Raw genomic sequence first — 17,623 nt, 5'->3', positions numbered from 1 at the left:
TACTTAAACCCGTTAATGTTTAGGTCATACTGAGCAACTTTTACTATGGAACCAACCGCGAAATAAATTTCGCTTTTTATATATATTTTGCTGGCCTGATATAGAAATTTCCTGTGGGAGAGTCCATTTTTTCGCGCGCATCGCAGTTTCGGACGAAGATACGTTGAAAATTGCACCATTGTCTCGTCGTCGCCGTACGCGAATTCGTTGCTTCGCACTTCGCAACGACGTACGACGGCAGTATCAGTGTACACCGATTTTACCGTGTAGTCCAACTACGAAAAAAAATCGGATCTCAGGTAAAAACACGCGACCGATTTAAGCAGGTTAGAGCAAACGCTAAGGGACGCTGCGAGCAAATGTGTTCGAGATTATTAATATCGAACGAGGATTATAAAATGTTCGAACTTGGACTACTGGGTTTAAAAAGACATCTTCCTTATGTGGCACTTAGCTATGCCCCTTACAAGCCCCCTATGCCCCTTATGCTTTTACAAGGCATTATTTATGCAATATCTAACAACGGACTCTCCCCCTTTATTAACGGACAGTGTTTGTGCAAGCAGTAATTATATGCTTCCACTCTATTTCCTAGTGCATTATCCATTGCCTGGCAAGTCTAGACATTCACGTTTTAAAAACACGATACCAATATTAAATATCGTTCCCCTGACGCTTTTGGAGGAAAGGAACTTATCAAGATTAGAAGCATAATCTACAGAATCAGAATCAGAACTTTATTCATAAAAATTAAGTATTTTACATGTCATTTTACAATATGTACAATATGTACAGAATTCTACAGACAAATTTTAATGTTTATAAATGTAACAATTACATGGAAAGGCTTGGGATAATGGACGTATGTATATGTATTTGCGGTCACGTGACATAGGTACGGATAGTATAACTACGATTTTAATTTTTAACATAAAAATAAATCTCATGTTTTTGTAACAAAATGGTATTAACCGTTTGAATGCTTTATGTCATAAACACAAACATCACTCAAACGCCAAGATCCCGGGCGCGAACGAGCATTGACAGTGTCCGCCATAACACCTGCAGTTGTCCTTGGCGCTGTGGGCACGACGATTATTAGTAACGACGTCTTTAGACGTTCTTGGCATTCAAAAGGTTAAATTCGTTTTTCATATGGTAAAAGCTAAAATATACTTACATATTTTTTCAATCAGTTTGAATTACAACATATACACGATAGGTATTCTTAACACACTCTTTACCTATTGGAATCATTCATTCATCAATTCTGCATACGCCTCCTCATTTTCTTCTGATAATTATTAACTAACACAATCAAAGCCTTCTTCTATATAATTCCAGTTTAATCTTGTCTTTCGATGAAATAAAGTGTTACTCAAAGATACTGATTCCTTGTCTTTATCAAAGAAATTGATGTTATAACTTTTTATACAACAGGGATTTATATAATTATGAAATGCAAAGTAAATCGATGACTGCAGGTTTTCTTGTACTATAGTCATCTCAATTACTATAAAACTATAACAATGTATAGTTCTCTCACAATTTTTTGTGCTATTTTCATATGTTCATCTTTTAAGTTATCAATTTCGAAAGAGAATGATATAAAAGTGATAGTGGATGTAATTCAATCATTTAATAAACCAACTGATGTGATTTCAAATGTATGCTGGACATATAGTGAGTAATTATAAAATAATTAATTTTAAGTATAAGTATTTCATTCAAAGCGCTGGTGGGGTAAGAGCGTGCAACTTGCAATCCAGAGGTCGCGGGTTCAAACACCGGCTCGTACCAATGAGTTTTTCGGAACATATGTATGAAGTATCCTTTGATATTTACCAGTCGCTTTTCGGTGAAGGAAAACATCGTGAGGTAACCGGACTAATCCCAATAAGTCATAGTTTACCCTCTAGGTTCGAAGGTCAGATGGCAGTCGCTTTCGTAAAAACTAGTGCCTAGGCCAGTACTGGGGATTAGTTGCCAAGCGAACCCCGGGCTCCCATGAGCCAAAGCAAAATAACGGGACAACGCGAGAATGAAGTATAATATTTCATTTCTTGCATCAATTAGAATAATGTGATGTAGCTAAAAATGTATACTAGATATAGTTATTAATTTTTTTCAGTCTATAAAAAGAAAATAACAGCTAATCTGGCAGCGGCAGACAATCCAAGATCTATAAAATTTGTAAACGACATACATGCTAAAGATCTGGTTCATCCAGAGAAGGTAGTATTTTTGATAGACGTCGGTTGCAAAGATTCAGGAGAGTTTTTAAATAAAGTAAGTTATTATTTCTAATGATACTTGATTACCAATAGATGAAAGGTAAAATAAGATAAAAGTTTATACATACACAGAGATAACAGTACGTATTAATAGTAAATGCACTTAGCAGTGCGTATACAGAAATTGCAGAGCCACTATATGGTACGAGTTGCGCTGAGCATAAAAACAGCCGAGGCGCTGGAAGACAGCCCGCCACTAGTTGAAGATGGTCCAGAAGGATCTGAAGGAGATAGTAGAAATCACCAGAACCGGGAGCAGTGGAAAATGCAGACAAGGAGAGCCGATCCCAGATAATGGGATAAGGCTTAGGACAAGAAGAAAAAGCGCACTAAGTCAGCCCTATATCGCGAGAGATCAGGTTTACCGGCATTATGATACGAGTGTGGATTTATGAAACGAATGAAATGAGATTGATAAAAGGATCATACGAGTATTTTAATGCCTAATTATGTACAGTAAACACTGCTTTATCTTCAACGTTATATAATTATATCTTGTTTCAGGCTGCATCTAGGAAATATTTTGGGAGACCTCATAGATGGTTCATAATTAACACACCAGCTAATGAAGTCAGCGTACCACTAGTAATAGATAAAATGCATTTGCTACCAGATTCTGAAGTTTATGTCATGCAGTTAATAAATAATAGCTACAGTATTAATTTGAGTAAGTGAACGAAAATAATTACTAAAAGGCTTACTTTGCAAATACAAATTTCGATTTAACTTTTGTTATAATTATATTTCTTATTATTTGACTACCGGTTTGGCCTAGTGGGTAGTGACCCTGCCTACGAAGCTGATGGTCCCGGGTTCAAATCCTGGTAAGGGCATTTATTCGTGTGATGAGCATGGATATTTGTTCCTGAGTCATGGGTGTTTTCTATGTATTTAAGTATTTATAAATATTTATATATTATATATATCGTTGTCTAAGTACCCTCAACACAAGCCTTATTGAGCTTACTGTGGGACTTAGTCAATTTGTGTAATAATGTCCTATAATATTTAATATTTATTATTAGCTTGTTGAAAGTGCTAGGCTTGAAAAAAAAAGTGGCTGTGACATAATCGGACAGACAGACGGACATGACGAATCTATAAGGGTTCCGTTTTTTGCCATTTGGCTACGGAACCCTAAAAAGACATATCCAAAGCTAAGAGCTGGAGAGATATTTTATAAAAGGCCGTAGGTACTAATTTTGTATAAATTACTTACGATACCTACAAGTGCGGAAAGTAAGAAATACGCAAAGAGTGGTGAAAATTTATTTAAATCGATAAGAGTTGCGAATTACCTATTCGCACGTATTGTACATAACACGTTTTACAGTATACTTTCGACATAAGCCCGGAAAGTGCTTATTCCCGAACTTTTTTTTTAAAATACTACGTCGGTGGCCAACAAGCATACGGCCCGCCTGATGGTAAGCAGTCTCCGTAGCCTATGTACGCCCGCAACTCCAGAGGAGTTACATGCGCGTTGCCGACCCTAAACCCGCCCCCCCCTTCGTTGAGCTCTGGCAACCTTACTCACCGGCAGGAACACAACACTACGAGTAGGGTCTAGTGTTATTTGGCTGCTGTTTTCTGTAAGTTGGAGGAAAAAAGCGCGGAATAATAGTACCATTATTGTATCTCCTTGGATTTCACGGGCCTATAGATCCCGGTCTTTTTATAGGCTTGCGTGGGGATATAGATCCAACACGTAGAGGCCTCTTGGAGAGCTTTAATGTCATGTAGAACGCCTGTTGGAACCCGTTCACGGGCGTAACAATAGACACCCATGAACCGGTCACAACAGGCATTGGGACTATTGTAGTAAAGTGAACAGTAAAACGGTCTATGAATTGAAGTTTGGGAGGAAAATGAGACTGGGTTATTGCAAAGACGTCCGGACACCTACCATAACAATGTTTTCACTAGTTATTAATAGTACCATAATTATTATGTACTGTACAAAATATAACTTATACACACTCAAAATGTTAACTAAGCCATAGAAGTAATAATTGTTTTATTCGAATCTGTCTAAGACTGATAAGTATCATAACTGATTTGACTTCTTTGAACAGTATACAAAATAAAGCCAAACCGTGAATGGATAATCGAAAACTACGGGAACTGGTCGACCGAAAACGGTCTCACCATTTCAAGACGCGCCAAGAAGGTAGCGTTGGTCATGAGACGAAGGAATCTTGCCAGGGCAAGCATCGTCACTTCCATGGTTATTACAGACAACGGTTCCTTTGCTGATTTGGAGACCTTACGGTAAGAACTATTGGCTAACTAGAGCGATAAATGAACTAGATTCTTATAGAAAATCAATAATATAGTTATAATATGTCCAAGCAATAAATATCGTCACCGACCTTAACGTTCTCGAATTCCATTCGAGCCCAACGATGAATCCCGGCACCGGGTGCTACTGCGGGCTACGCGGGCTAACGGGCAAGGGGATAAAAACTTCAGCAGCGAATATCAAGAAAATAAGCAGCTTCAATCATGCGTCTTCAATTTTAAACCAGAAGAAAGGGCTGCACCACTCGTGCGTTCTTAGATTTCGGTTCGGAACTGAACCCAAGCCTGAGGCTTGAAGCCTCATTCAGTAAGAAGAACGAGTGACGTAAAAATAAGACTTGGATTAGCTTTAAACATAAACAGAAACTTACTACTAAATATACAATTATACAAATCTTACCCATTAAGAAGTAATTTTCAACAATAATATAGCATTTAAGCTTTCAATAACATTAAATTAATCTGAGTTGTGCTATTTGTCTACAAATTGTCGAGAAATTTTACATGGAAATATATAGTCCTCCTCGCCGTATCCGACGACGGCGACTCCTTCAACTGTTTTTATTCGGAAACATGGAAAGCTCTAATATGGCTTGCAAAGCCAAATTTGGTTTTGAAAATGCGATCGCATGGTGCGCAATGAAGCTGACCAGCTGGGTTGTAGGTATAGGTATACGAGGGCCTCGGTCGCGTCTTACGGAGATGGCGCTTGGCATCCAGGTCTTCCAAGCGCCGCTGCTTTGTTGCCATGTTACATGATAAGATAGTTTTACTGTTTAACTCACGTGTTTTAAGTCACCCGCGCGACATATTTCGGAGAGCCTATAACTCCATTTTCAAGCACTAACCGTGCACGAGTAGCATTCACGACGGGCGCGCGTTACGTTGAAATTCGAGTAAGAACTTTGTTTTTTAATTCTTTACCTATTCCTGTTATTTTTGTTTACTAATCCCGCAGGCCCACCGATTTGCACGTTGTACGAATTCCGTCAATATAACCTTATTTAAGGCATACTGCACATCACTGTACTCGTCAAATCTGTGGGTCCATTTCACGCAGCGGGCTTACAATGCTCTGCGTATACAGTTTATAGTATAACATTAGAGCTACTGCGGCTTCCACGATACCTACTGCAGCGCAGCGCTATGTCTGATTGTTTGCCGAGTCGCGGTCGTCGCGGACGATAGCTTCTACTCTATCTGGCGCAAGAAAACGGCCTAGCTTTAAAGCAGGATAGGTGGGAGCAGTAATAGCATCTTAAATTTGATAGCTAATAAGTTTGATTGTCTTTTGTTGTGGAAACTTTGTCAGAGGACAAAATCTATGTTTGTTATTAAGTACTAACGTAGGCTAGGATCAACTTACACTGATTGCACCATTTGTTGTCTTTAATAGTAAATAATGAGATCGCCCACGTCGGACAATTCTATAGGTATTAAGGGATTGATTTTCCCTCGCCGCGTGCCGCATTGCTTCGCATCGCGTTCGGTAGTTGTACGCCTACTACGTAAGATGCTGCGTCACTAGTTCCTAGTGAAATTTCATCGAAATATCTAAACTAAAATAAACACATTGAAATTGTGGAAGAGATCCCTTAATAAGTTCGCCTTTGTACACATTTACTGTATTCTTTCTGTGTTATGTACTACTATTACTACTAAATTGTTAATATATTTTGAAATTCTTTACTTGTGTTTGAGGCATTAGGCACTGTTCGATATACTCCTCAATTAAGCTCTTATGATGATGAATGAACAAACTCCAGGATAGGACTATCTTGTTTTTATTAACTTAACAAGTAGATTACAAACGTTTAGGTATTTGGATTATCTATATAAAAATATGTGTAGCCGCCTCGGCTGTACGGTGCAGTCTAATGTATAGCTAGTCTAACCTACGCGGAGCGCGGAACCGTGACTCTGTGTGTGTCGTCAAGTATCGTCAACCGATCTTTGTATAAGTAGGTTATGTTGCGCCAGTAGGCATTGTTTCGCAAATTTGTAATACACGTACTTTTCTGTTGTTCTTTAAAATACAGGTACAAGCAAATAGACTCAGTTACAAAAGGCGGTTTCCGCCAGCTGACTGCACTCTATGAGTTCATGAACGCGAGCAGAGAGTTTGTATTTACGGACCAATGGGGACATCACGTCAATGGGACTTGGCGTGGAATGGTCGGACATTTGGCTGATGGAACAGCAGAGCTTGCAGGTATCAATGATTTATTTTGATCAGTTACTTTGTGGAGTTTCATAGTTTTGTTGGAGACTTATTTTACTATTCTGCCGAATAACATGTTGGTCAATCAGTGAAAACTGTTTATACTTACTTACGTGTGTTAATTTTTAAACTCTTAAAAATTTAATATTCGTTACCCTGCCTCCTAGCCTAGCCGGTAGTGACCATTACTACGAAACAGGAGGTTCCGGGTTCGGATCCTGTTAAGGGCATTTATTTGTGTGCTTATCACAAATATTTGTTGCACAGTGATGCTCTTTGGTATTTATTAATTCAGAATGAATATGAGATTTGTATGGCAATACCAATTATTTTTTATAAACAACATGTTATTTTCACAGGCGCTATACTATTCATAACGAAAGAACGTATGCCACTTATAGAATACATGTCTCACCCCATGGAATCTTCGATCAAGTTCTTATTCCGGGAGCCACCGCTGTCCTATCAAAATAATTTGTACCTCTTACCATTTCAAGCTTCTGTATGGTATTGTGTAGGATCATTTGTACTGGTCCTGATTTTTGCCATGTATTTTAGTGCGTATTGGGAGGCGAAGAAGGTAGCAGACGAAAAGGTAATTTGTTGATATTTGGGAAATGTTTAGATTGGTTTTCTGTTTAATTCATGTTTTACATATATGACTGTATTAGCGCCGTTAGTGGTATTATATAACTTTTTATCATTATTTTTCTCATTAGGCTCATTATGTTTTGTTTGATATCTTCTACTGCAGGATAATTTTATCGTAAGATTGTATGGAAATTGAAAAGTCCTAAATTGCACAAATAGGTGTGATTTAATTTTAATATACTTTATAAATGTACATGTCGTGGATCTTAAAATTGATCATTTAATGTGGCAATCAGTTCATGAAACGCCAAAATATATGATCTGGCCACTGCATATTCAGATATATTACTCTAAGGGCCTATTTCACAATGTCCAAGTAAAGTCCTGAATAAGCTACTTGCCATTTCTCTGAGCTTAACTGGTAGATAAAGTGCTAAAGTAGGTAAAGTAGTAAAGGAAGTTTTATCTGGCAGTTAATTATTTTGCTAATTAGCTATCTAATACTTGAACATTGTGCCCTAAATAACCTTTGTAATTTTGAAGCAGAAAGCCGACGATACAACAGTCTTGGTTCCAACTATAAGCGACGTGACGATTTTTGTGATGTGCGCAATATCTCAGCAAGGTAGCACTGTGGAGTTAAAGGGTCAGTATTTGTACCGAAAAGTTTGCAACATACAAATTTGTATAATAGTAACTACTCTAGCTTCTGCCCACGACTTGTTTGCATGAATGATGATAATTGATAAAAACTAAGAACATAAATTCTTCCCCGGGCCTCAAACTTTCTCCATACCAATTTTTTTCAATCGGTACAGCGGTTTCATTATTACGTATAGAGTACAATAACTCATGATGCTTGTTACTGAGCATATTTGATACTACGTTTTGTTTTCCTGGGATAACGTTTAAACTTTGAATGATTGCTAAATTTGTCTCTATCTTTCCTTACTTTTATGTCAAAAGAAAACTATCCATTCAGTGCCTTACATCCATTAACGGGTTTTTATTATGTCTTTTATGTATTACTGTTTTTACAAGCTTTTATTACAAGACTAACAAGATATGGATTCTATGAGTCTGAAATAAATATATTTTATTTTATTTATTTTTTCTTTATTAGCTTTAGCTGTCCCGTTGTCTGTCTGTGTATCTGTAATCAAATCTTGCAAGTTAAATTTGACTCACTTCCCGGTTTCCAATGAAGCTGAAAAATTACATACATATGTAAGTCGGGTAATAATGCAATATTATGGTACCATTGAGCTGATCTGATGATCGAGACAGAAGGTGGCCATATGAACTCTGTGATAAAACAACGCAACCTAATTGTGTATTTGGGCTGCCAAGTTGCCAAAAACTTATTGCTTGTCAAATTATCTGTTTCCATACTATGACATAGTTCACCTACCTCCATTAAACAGACTAACTTATTCTCTTTCATAACCAGATGCTTCATTTAGTTTTTTACTCTACTGCAAGTAGCGATCCATTTTTAAGTATTGTTGATTTTATTTAGAGATATAATTAAGTCTCGATCTTTTTTCTGCGTCCTGCCGAGTTTCTTATCTTTTTGCGATTGTCATGAAGGGTTAGAATCGATGGTAGTTTTTGACATACATAGTGCATTATAATATGCCTACATTGAAGAATAAATACTTTCACTTCCACTTTCAGGTATGCTAGGCCGCTTCATGATCCTAATCCTATTCCTAGTATTTCTCTTCCTCTACACGGCGTATTCTGCAAGCATCGTGGTCCTGCTGCAGTCTAGTTCGAATCAAATACGTACACTCACTGATTTGCTTAATTCCAAACTGGAGCTTGGGGTTGAAGATACGCCTTATAATAGATACTGGTTTATGGTAAGTTTTTCTAACTGCAGAAAATTATTATTTTACTGTCGATGTCCTGGATACTTTACATTTCTTTCAGCAATGGCTACATTATTCAGGGCATGGCCTTTTGTTACTACATTTGTAACCCGAATGTTATCTGTATGAGTGTATGAATATTTAGATTCTTAATTTTTTCCTTACTACTTCCAATGGTTAAAAACAAGGGTCTAAAAATAAAAAAAGGGTCTAAAGGGTCAAATGCCTAGAATCACTTTGCTCGATAGGTAAAATAATAATAAACGAAGTAGTTATTGATGTTATGTACCACAAAGCTCATTACAGAGACAGAATAGATGACCTGATCCTTTCTGCATAGATTGATTGTATGCGGCGAGGGTCACTTCTCTCTGCAGCTAGCTGTACATAATTATTGTAACTTTCTTTCAGAATGAAAAAGAACCGATAAGACGAGCAATATACGAGAAAAAAATAGCTCCGAGTGGATCAAAACCGAAGTTCTTTGATCTGACCGAAGGAATACTGCAGCTACAAAAGGTGACTTGATAGAAAAAGTTTATTACTACAATTCTTAGACTATTATAACTTAGTTAGATTCCTAGAATCATGAAGGCGATATTATGTTTTAAAGTTAAGACAATACGAAAAAACAATACTGCAATATATCGTCCTTGCTGGGTCAGAATTGCTAAGTGCTATTAGGATCCGTTTAGTGTCATGGCAAATCATCATCATATCAGTTGAAAGTCCACTGCTAGACATAGGGAAAGCCTATGAGATCTCCACAATGGACGGTGGTGAGCTACCCTCGTCCATTTTTCCCTGTAATCTTAACTGAATTGTCGGCTCTTATTGGGAATCTTCTTCTGCTGCGTATTCAGTATCATATATATCATAAATATAACTAGTCAAGGTATTTTTTGATAAATGATTTGTCTGTTTCAGAAACCATTTGCCCTCAACTGTAACCTGGGAGTTGCATACAAAGTCATGGAGAGATATTTCTATGAGCATGAAAAATGTGGACTTCAGGAAATTTCATACCTACAAAATAATAATCCATGGCAGGCAGTTAGAAAAGGGTCACCTTATCGAGAGATTTTTAAGATAGGGTAAGTACTAACAGTAGGGCTAAGATGGTCGGCTCTTTATCATTTGTCACCATACCTGTCCCGTTCTAATAAGTATGTAAGTGCGAAAGTGACGGGCATAGTGACAAGTGATAAAAATGGAACCATGATGCCGCCGCAGAAACCCTCCTGATTGTTATTGTGAAGTTGGCGTTACAATATCGATATTCCTCTGCGACTTTCTGGAAGAAGCCTCTAATCGGACTTGTAGAGATAGCAGGGACAGGCCTTTAGATCAGCAGTAGACTCACATGTATAGGCTAATCTATAAGACGGATAAGTGATACATTTTTTGTTCTTATCAATCGACCCGTCTTGTTTTGTCATTTTTGTTCGTGTAGATGCTTGGTGCTAGATGAAATTGCAGACATAATGAAATTTGCATCTTTATGTGTCTTCTGTTTTCTTTATGTCATGTTTATAAGGAGACATGTTTGCAGAGCAGATTTTTACAGGGGTCGCCCGTTGCCTCGCGAATGTTAAGGCCGCTACTGCATACCGTACAAGCTACTGTTCGAATTTAGTCTACACCAGCATTACTGCAGCAGCAATGCAAGGCCTACCTTCAGTTTGTGCTAGCGTGGGGACGATAGCGCAAACCCTCTTATACAATGAAAGAAGACCTCAGCATATACACTTTTTACATTTATTAGTATCTCCAAAAGATAACTGTATCCTCTTTTACCTTTCCAGCCTCCTCAGAAACGCCGAGTTCGGCCTAAACGACCGCACCAACCGCATCATGTTCTCCAAGAAACCGGTCTGCTCCGTCCGCGGAGGCAGCTTCGTATCGGTGTCACTCGTCGACTGCTATCCTATTCTATTGCTTCTTCTATATGGGATGATACTAGGAGTGATGTTGTTGCTGGTAGAGATATTGTATTATCGGAAGATGAATACGCGACCTTGAAGAGGTGGCAACAGTCAAGGACTACTTGTAGACACCACACCTCGGTCTGAGCTTACTGACATTATGCAAGAAGCTTAAGTGTTGTAAATTCAAGAAAGTCCACGGAGGCAGCTTCTTGTCAGTATTTCTAGTTGACCGCTATCCTAATCTGCTTGTACAGCTTGTATTTTTAATTCAAACGCAAATTGAGATGGTGTAGGTTTCAGTGCCATGAAACGATTGTAAAGATTTTTTTTAATTTGCCTTAACTAACAGAGTACAATATTTTTTTCATCAAGCGGCATCGTATTGCATACATACTACATATTCATCAGTTTTGACAGTTGAGACGTCACGTCAGTAAGTGCGACGTTTTATATAAAAACAAAGAAATTCAAAATTCAAAATTCAAAATCTGATTTTGACGACTGGTAGAGGAAATATTGGTAAAGTGGATTCATGAGCATTTCAACGCAGAAATTTATAACAAATAACTGATTCTATAGCATGTGCGTCACCAGTGGGCAAGCACAGTCGCATTTTTATCGCCTGTAACCATGCCTATGTAGTGTGTGCACCGTAGACCGCATCATCACTTACCATCAGGTAAGATCGTGGTCAAACGTATGCCTATGCGTATGCTTAGTATAGTTATACACGTGCAGTACTACGCTATATGCACGTGTGTGGGTAAGGTGTAGTACACACACTACACACAAGTATGTAAATGCTAAAGTGACAGGCGTAGGGACAGGTGATTAAAATTCAACCATGCTGCCACCGCAGGTCTTTCTTTTTTCTTTTTTATAAGATAGGCATACGTTTGACCACGATCTCACCTGATGGTAAGTGATGATGCGGTCTACGGTGGATCACACTTACCTACGAGACCTATTTACTCTTTTCTTGAAGAGATCCAGATTGTACCTACTCATGCGGAAATACGGATTCGGGCAGGGCATTCCACTACTTGGCAGTTCGCATAAGAAATGTCGAAGCAAAACTTCGTGCGTATTTATGGAATACCTACCATTAAGCGATGATGCCGGAGTGCCGATTGTCTGGTAGTCCGATGGTGAAATGGGGACGGAGGAATATTGTTTGTGCAGTTCCTCGGCACACTCTCCGAAATGTATGTATGTAATGTAATGTGTAGGTGTAGTACAAAAACGGATGCGATGCAATCCGCGCGAAAGTGTCAATTAATTTGGGCCTATACTAACTGCCCCTAGAATGTGTAGTCGTGTCAAAAATACACACGATATGTGCGTTGATACTAGGACTGCTGTTACTACGGGGGTGTTATATACGCGTTGCCGTCCCTTTAAAAACATGTACACTCCTTTTTTGAAGAACCCCTATACTGTAGTCCCTCGGAAAAACCTCTGCAGGAAGCTCATTCCACAGCCAGAGTGTCCGCGTCCTATTTGTTTTTATTTATATAAACATCCCCAGATATTTATGCACTGTGCCTCACTAAACCAGCATCTATCTTCACAATACTGTCGTTTTGCATTTACGAAGACCGTTACAGAAAGGTAGGTTTTAACCAAAGCGAAATAGGAACGAAAATAGTTCGGCGCGCCATAATGTTGAAAATCACGACATCAGTCAAGTAGTAAGCTGGCAATATTTTAACAGGGAAGAGTAATTTTTGGGCACAATTCCACACACGCTATGTACTTGCGTCCCGCTCTAATACATTAGCTTTCAAGAGAAAGAAAGAGAACGCTGATTTACTTTACGATTATTGGAACAATCCCATTTTACTTATAGATTAATTCGTTCTATTTGTAAGTCTTGGAGGTGGAGGTTTTTTTTAAGTAAGGAGTTGACCAGAATAGCAAGACCTCTCACAAATAGCTTTTAGTCCTTCTAGACTCTTCTAGCTCCATAACCCCTTGATCAAACCTGCTCATAATTTAATGACTAAAATATAATGCCCTCAACTACACGTTTACCTAATATCATTTAAATTAGGACACATTTACTTAAGTTATTATCCATCAAACTATCCTCTGATAGTTCAGCTTAAAAACATCCAAATGCCGGGACGTGCTCCTAGCCAGAGGTCCATTTCTCGAACCATATTAGACTAATATTATTAGTGTATTGTCATGGAAACCCTAGTCTAATACCGTGCGAGAAAAGGCACTGTGTTTCAAGTTAAATGTAACAACTTCACTACGCTTCGCTCGCTCGTTTGATAATAAAATATATGTATATTTTACTCCTTTATATTTTAATACTTAGATAATATGTTCCTTAATGTTTTCACTGTAGCCGTTGGTATTAATATTTGTAACATTTGCGCATAATCGTAAACCATGCTGTACACTTACACTTGTGGATCTCGCTCTAGTTAATAAGCCAAGTTAGGCGTAAATATGTAATATTTTTCGTGATATTGTATGATATCTGTTTAGTATACCTATTAATATATAAAGAAATAATAACTAGCGATTAGTCGCTAAGTTAGTATTTTAGTTGCTTAGTAAAATTTTCGGTTGCTCGTAGTATGATAGTTATTAAAAATTTAAGAAAACAAGAAAATATGTTGTTTTATTTAAAGTTCATTAGAAAGGTGACTAGACCATCCTCTTCCGGAGCTGCAGGCGTACATAGGCTACGGAGACTGCTTACCATCAGCCGGGCCGTATGCTTGTTTGCCACCGACGTAGTATAAAAAAAACTTATAATATGTTATGTAATTATTTTTTTTTTTTTTTTTTTTTTTTTAATTTATTTAGGAAACAAACAGTCACATATTAATATATATAAGCTTAAGTGATAACAAACAGACCTTTAGTTCCATTGAAAATAAAAGTATACATAGTAAATTACAGATCGAAACAGGGAAGGTGTTAGGCATCTTCTTGTCTGTCACGCGTACAGGGACTTCAAAACATCGGTAGGTAATTAATAAATGCATGACATAGTACAGAGTTTAAAGTGGTATACAAAATAATTAAAAATACATGTATCGCTATAGTTGTTATGCGTGCAAATAATATATAGTTACTAGGTACTTAAAAGAAAACGTACAATATTTATAAAGAAAAGATTGAACTTCGCAGAATGCTACTGTATTTACAAAATGATAATGAAAAAATATCTAAATTTGAAAATTTATCATTGTAATCACGACAGGCTCGTCTAAAAAAAGTATGCTTGGCAAAATTAGAGCCACAAAAGCTAATATGGAATGTTTGGGGGTGGCGAGTGGGAATACGACGAGGCAATTTAAAAATAATTTTTTCAAGAAGATCAGGAGAGTCAATATAGTTATTTAAAAGCTTATATAAAAACATTTGGTCTATATATACGCGGCGTCCGACTAATTATTTGAAAAAAGTGCTCAAAAGCCCGTTAATACTTTGATTTAAATTAACTGTAGGCTAATGCTTACAACTTGAACTGTGTATTTACAATTTCTTTTGATTGACAAAACCTCATGTCCTGTAATATTTATTTTATTATATTATTATATATATAGAGCCCGAAAACTCGAATCGGGGATCTGGCAGACCTCACCGGCGATGGCGGGATGAACTGGACTCCTTCTTGAAGGAGTGGCCAGACATAGCACTGGACAGAGATCAGTGGAGAGATTGGGGGGAGGCCTTTGCCCAGCAGTGCGACACGACAGGCTCCAAATAATAATATAAAATAATTATTTATTATGTAGGTGACGAAGCCTGTAGCTGATTTGCTTTTGTGTCCGATTGACGAAGCCAGCGCTGCAGCGTTACTGATCACAAACTATGGATGTAGGTACTTGTTTGTGCTTATATTTTTCTACCTGAATTAATTTAATAACTTTATACTTGAACTGTGTATGTGTGTGTGAACCGGAATTTTGCCACAGCTCATGGGAGCCTGCGGTCCGCTTGGCAACTAATCCCAAGAATTGGCGTTGACACTAGTTTTTACCAAAGTGACTGCCATTCTGACCTTCCAACCCAGAGGGTAAACTAGGCCTTATTGGGTTTAGTCCGTGACTAGTAGTTAGTGACTGGTAAATATCAAATGATATTTCGTACACGAGTTCCGAAAAACTCATTGGTACGGGGTTTGAACCCCCGACTTCCGAATTGCAAGTAGCACACTCGTTCCGCTAGGCCACCAGCCCTTTTGACTTACACCGTTGAATGTAGGGCCTTGATTCTGAAATCCAGAAATATTGTAAAGTTATTTTTTTATTTATTTAAATCCCTACCGGGGTGTACTCGGGGTTTCTTAAAGGTCGTGTTGTGTCCCACAGTAAATCACGACTAGTTCGCACTATGGGCTTTATTTGCAAGCAGGGGCCCATTTCTCGAACGATATTAGGCTAATATTAATAGTCCACGAACTGTCAAATTAAATAAAAAATAAGATGAAGAAATTGTGACGAGCAGAGGCCTATTTAAAAATTTGGCGCCCAGGATAGTTAGATTCACCGCCCCATTAAGAGATGATAATGTATTTCATTTAAGGAAAGATAACCCTTTTTGACGCCCCTTTGCAGCCTGCCGCCTTGGACCATGGACTCCTTGGCCCTAGGGTAAATATGCCCCTGGTAAATACACCAAAAAACAGATAAATACACCAATACAATAATCTCATCAACATTCAGGCTAATAAATATTAAAATACAATATTCAATGTTTGAATCCAGATGCAAATGCGTCCATTGTGTGCGCCCATCGAGTGCGAAGTTGATTGATAAATTACTGCACACGTCGATACACTTGAATGAAACGTACCTTGAATATGTTGGAAGATATATCTTAAGCTGGCCGTACACACTAGGGTATGCCTGCGCAGTTTTATCAACTGCACAGGTAAAACGGAGCGTGTGTGGCATTCGCCTGTGCAGTTTCCTATACAGCTTTGCCTGTGCAATTGAACTGTACAGGCAAAACTGCGCAGGCATACCCTAGTGTGTATGGCTAGCTCGGCCGAATAACACCTTCCCATACAAGCGGATTTTCTATCTTATTTTAAAACTACGCGTTTGATTGTAATGAAACTTTGCACATACAATGATATGAGGTATATCTATGCATGTAATTAGTTCTCATAGCTGCAGCTTATAAAATAAGCGAAATGAAGCAAAAACAAATTTTGTATGAAACCTTTATTATTAGCTGTATTTTTTTACGTTGCATATAAATAGATTGAGCCGTTTAAGCGTGAAGAGGTAACAGACAGACAAACAGAGTCACTTTCGCAAATTATAATATTAATAGGGACAATGAGTAATTTTTATGCGGCGCGCAGCCTCGAGGTGGCAAATTTTCAATATTAATAAAAGCAAAATTAAAAAAACCCCCGACACAAAAAATAAACTCTAAAAACGAACAAATAATATTTTAAACTATTATAATTATAATCTTCACATATATTATGTAAGTTCAAATATTTTTTATTTTCCAAGCGTCGTCGCGTCGGGGGACCGCTAAGTGATAAAAATTGTGCGTGGAGTCCCTCCGCGCGGAAGAAGTGAAACTTCGTAATGCGGAGATGAAAATAATGCTCTAAAATACATGTGGTTTATATTAAGAAGTAAGTAATACGAAGTTCATCGGGTCATCTAGTAATGAATATTATAAATTAAAATAGAACAACAACTTGAACAATAGATTTAATAATAATACCTAAAACTAATAAATATAATCTTTTTCGATGATGCGTTGGGCCGTTGGGTTCATGCAATTGGTTCCAACGCCTCATCAGTGGGCAGTCCACTATGACGACAAATTTACTCTGAAAAATTCATCCCTTTTTGCATCGGAGGTTAAGAGGCTGTCAATACCTAAAGAGCGCACACTGTCTATTTCTATCGGAGTAAATGAGATAGCACTGTCGCATGTTACTGGGCCTGGGCAAGGGAATAATACGAAAAATATTTAAATAAAAAAAGTGGATTATTAGTGTAATATTTTACTCAACCACGGTTTAGACATAAATGTTTTGAAATTGTGATTTTAATTGCAGACCCATAAGTCAAAACAATAAGCAATTATTTTCTATCGAGCCGATTTCGTTCAATCATGTATCGAGTACAACCACGGTCTTTGAAATATCATTAATATGAACATATATTTTTCTTACTTGATTAAAACAAATAGTCTTTCTTAAAAAACTGTTTAAGTAACATCAATTTCAAGGACATTGGGTGTTGACAGCCTCTTAAAAATGGAGGCCGCCGCATGCCTGGTTGTCGGAGAGCGTCCATTTTAAGGCATCTTTCTGCAACGAGGAGTTGTAAATATAATAATTATTTTGGGTGTATTTCAGGTTTAAGACCCTCCTTTATGCAATGTAAAAACATTCGTGACTATACATACAAAATA

At 37.6% G+C, this 17,623-nt stretch overlaps 2 protein-coding genes across 3 annotated transcripts in view; one reads left to right on the top strand and one right to left on the bottom strand.

Annotated features, from left to right (window-relative positions):
• Positions 1-17,623, bottom strand: part of LOC133529552 (uncharacterized) — a 202,581-nt gene that overhangs the window by 14,387 nt on the left and 170,571 nt on the right. The gene's annotated exons all lie outside the window — the stretch shown is intronic.
• On the top strand, positions 1,053-13,515 carry LOC133529543 (ionotropic receptor 75a-like). 2 transcript variants are annotated; one of them, XM_061867285.1, is made up of 11 exons: positions 1,053-1,683; positions 2,132-2,289; positions 2,799-2,961; positions 4,370-4,565; positions 6,635-6,807; positions 7,176-7,411; positions 7,951-8,053; positions 9,085-9,272; positions 9,693-9,800; positions 10,209-10,375; positions 11,087-13,515. In XM_061867285.1, the coding sequence occupies exons 1-11, from the start codon at positions 1,530-1,532 to the stop codon at positions 11,301-11,303; spliced, it is 1,863 nt and encodes a 620-aa protein (XP_061723269.1). In that variant the 5' UTR covers positions 1,053-1,529; the 3' UTR covers positions 11,304-13,515. The 2 variants fall into 2 exon arrangements, with proteins under 2 accessions (XP_061723269.1, XP_061723270.1); XM_061867286.1 differs by having other exon boundaries at positions 1,409-1,683; positions 7,954-8,053.

The sequence above is a fragment of the Cydia pomonella genome, chromosome 21 (genome assembly GCF_033807575.1).
Source record: "Cydia pomonella isolate Wapato2018A chromosome 21, ilCydPomo1, whole genome shotgun sequence".
NCBI lineage: Eukaryota > Metazoa > Arthropoda > Insecta > Lepidoptera > Tortricidae > Cydia > Cydia pomonella.
The sequence above is the reverse complement of the archived record's forward strand: the minus strand, read 5'-3'. Positions and strand labels throughout refer to the sequence as shown.

Excerpts from the sequence above, each read along its gene's own strand:
- LOC133529543 (XM_061867285.1), top strand. The coding sequence starts at position 1,530 with ATGTATAGTTCTCTCACAATTTTTTGTGCTATTTTCATATGTTCATCT. Across the intron at positions 4,566-6,634 it reads GCTGATTTGGAGACCTTACG|GTACAAGCAAATAGACTCAG; the intron begins GTAAGAACTATT and ends TTTAAAATACAG. Across the intron at positions 6,808-7,175 it reads TGGAACAGCAGAGCTTGCAG|GCGCTATACTATTCATAACG; the intron begins GTATCAATGATT and ends TTATTTTCACAG.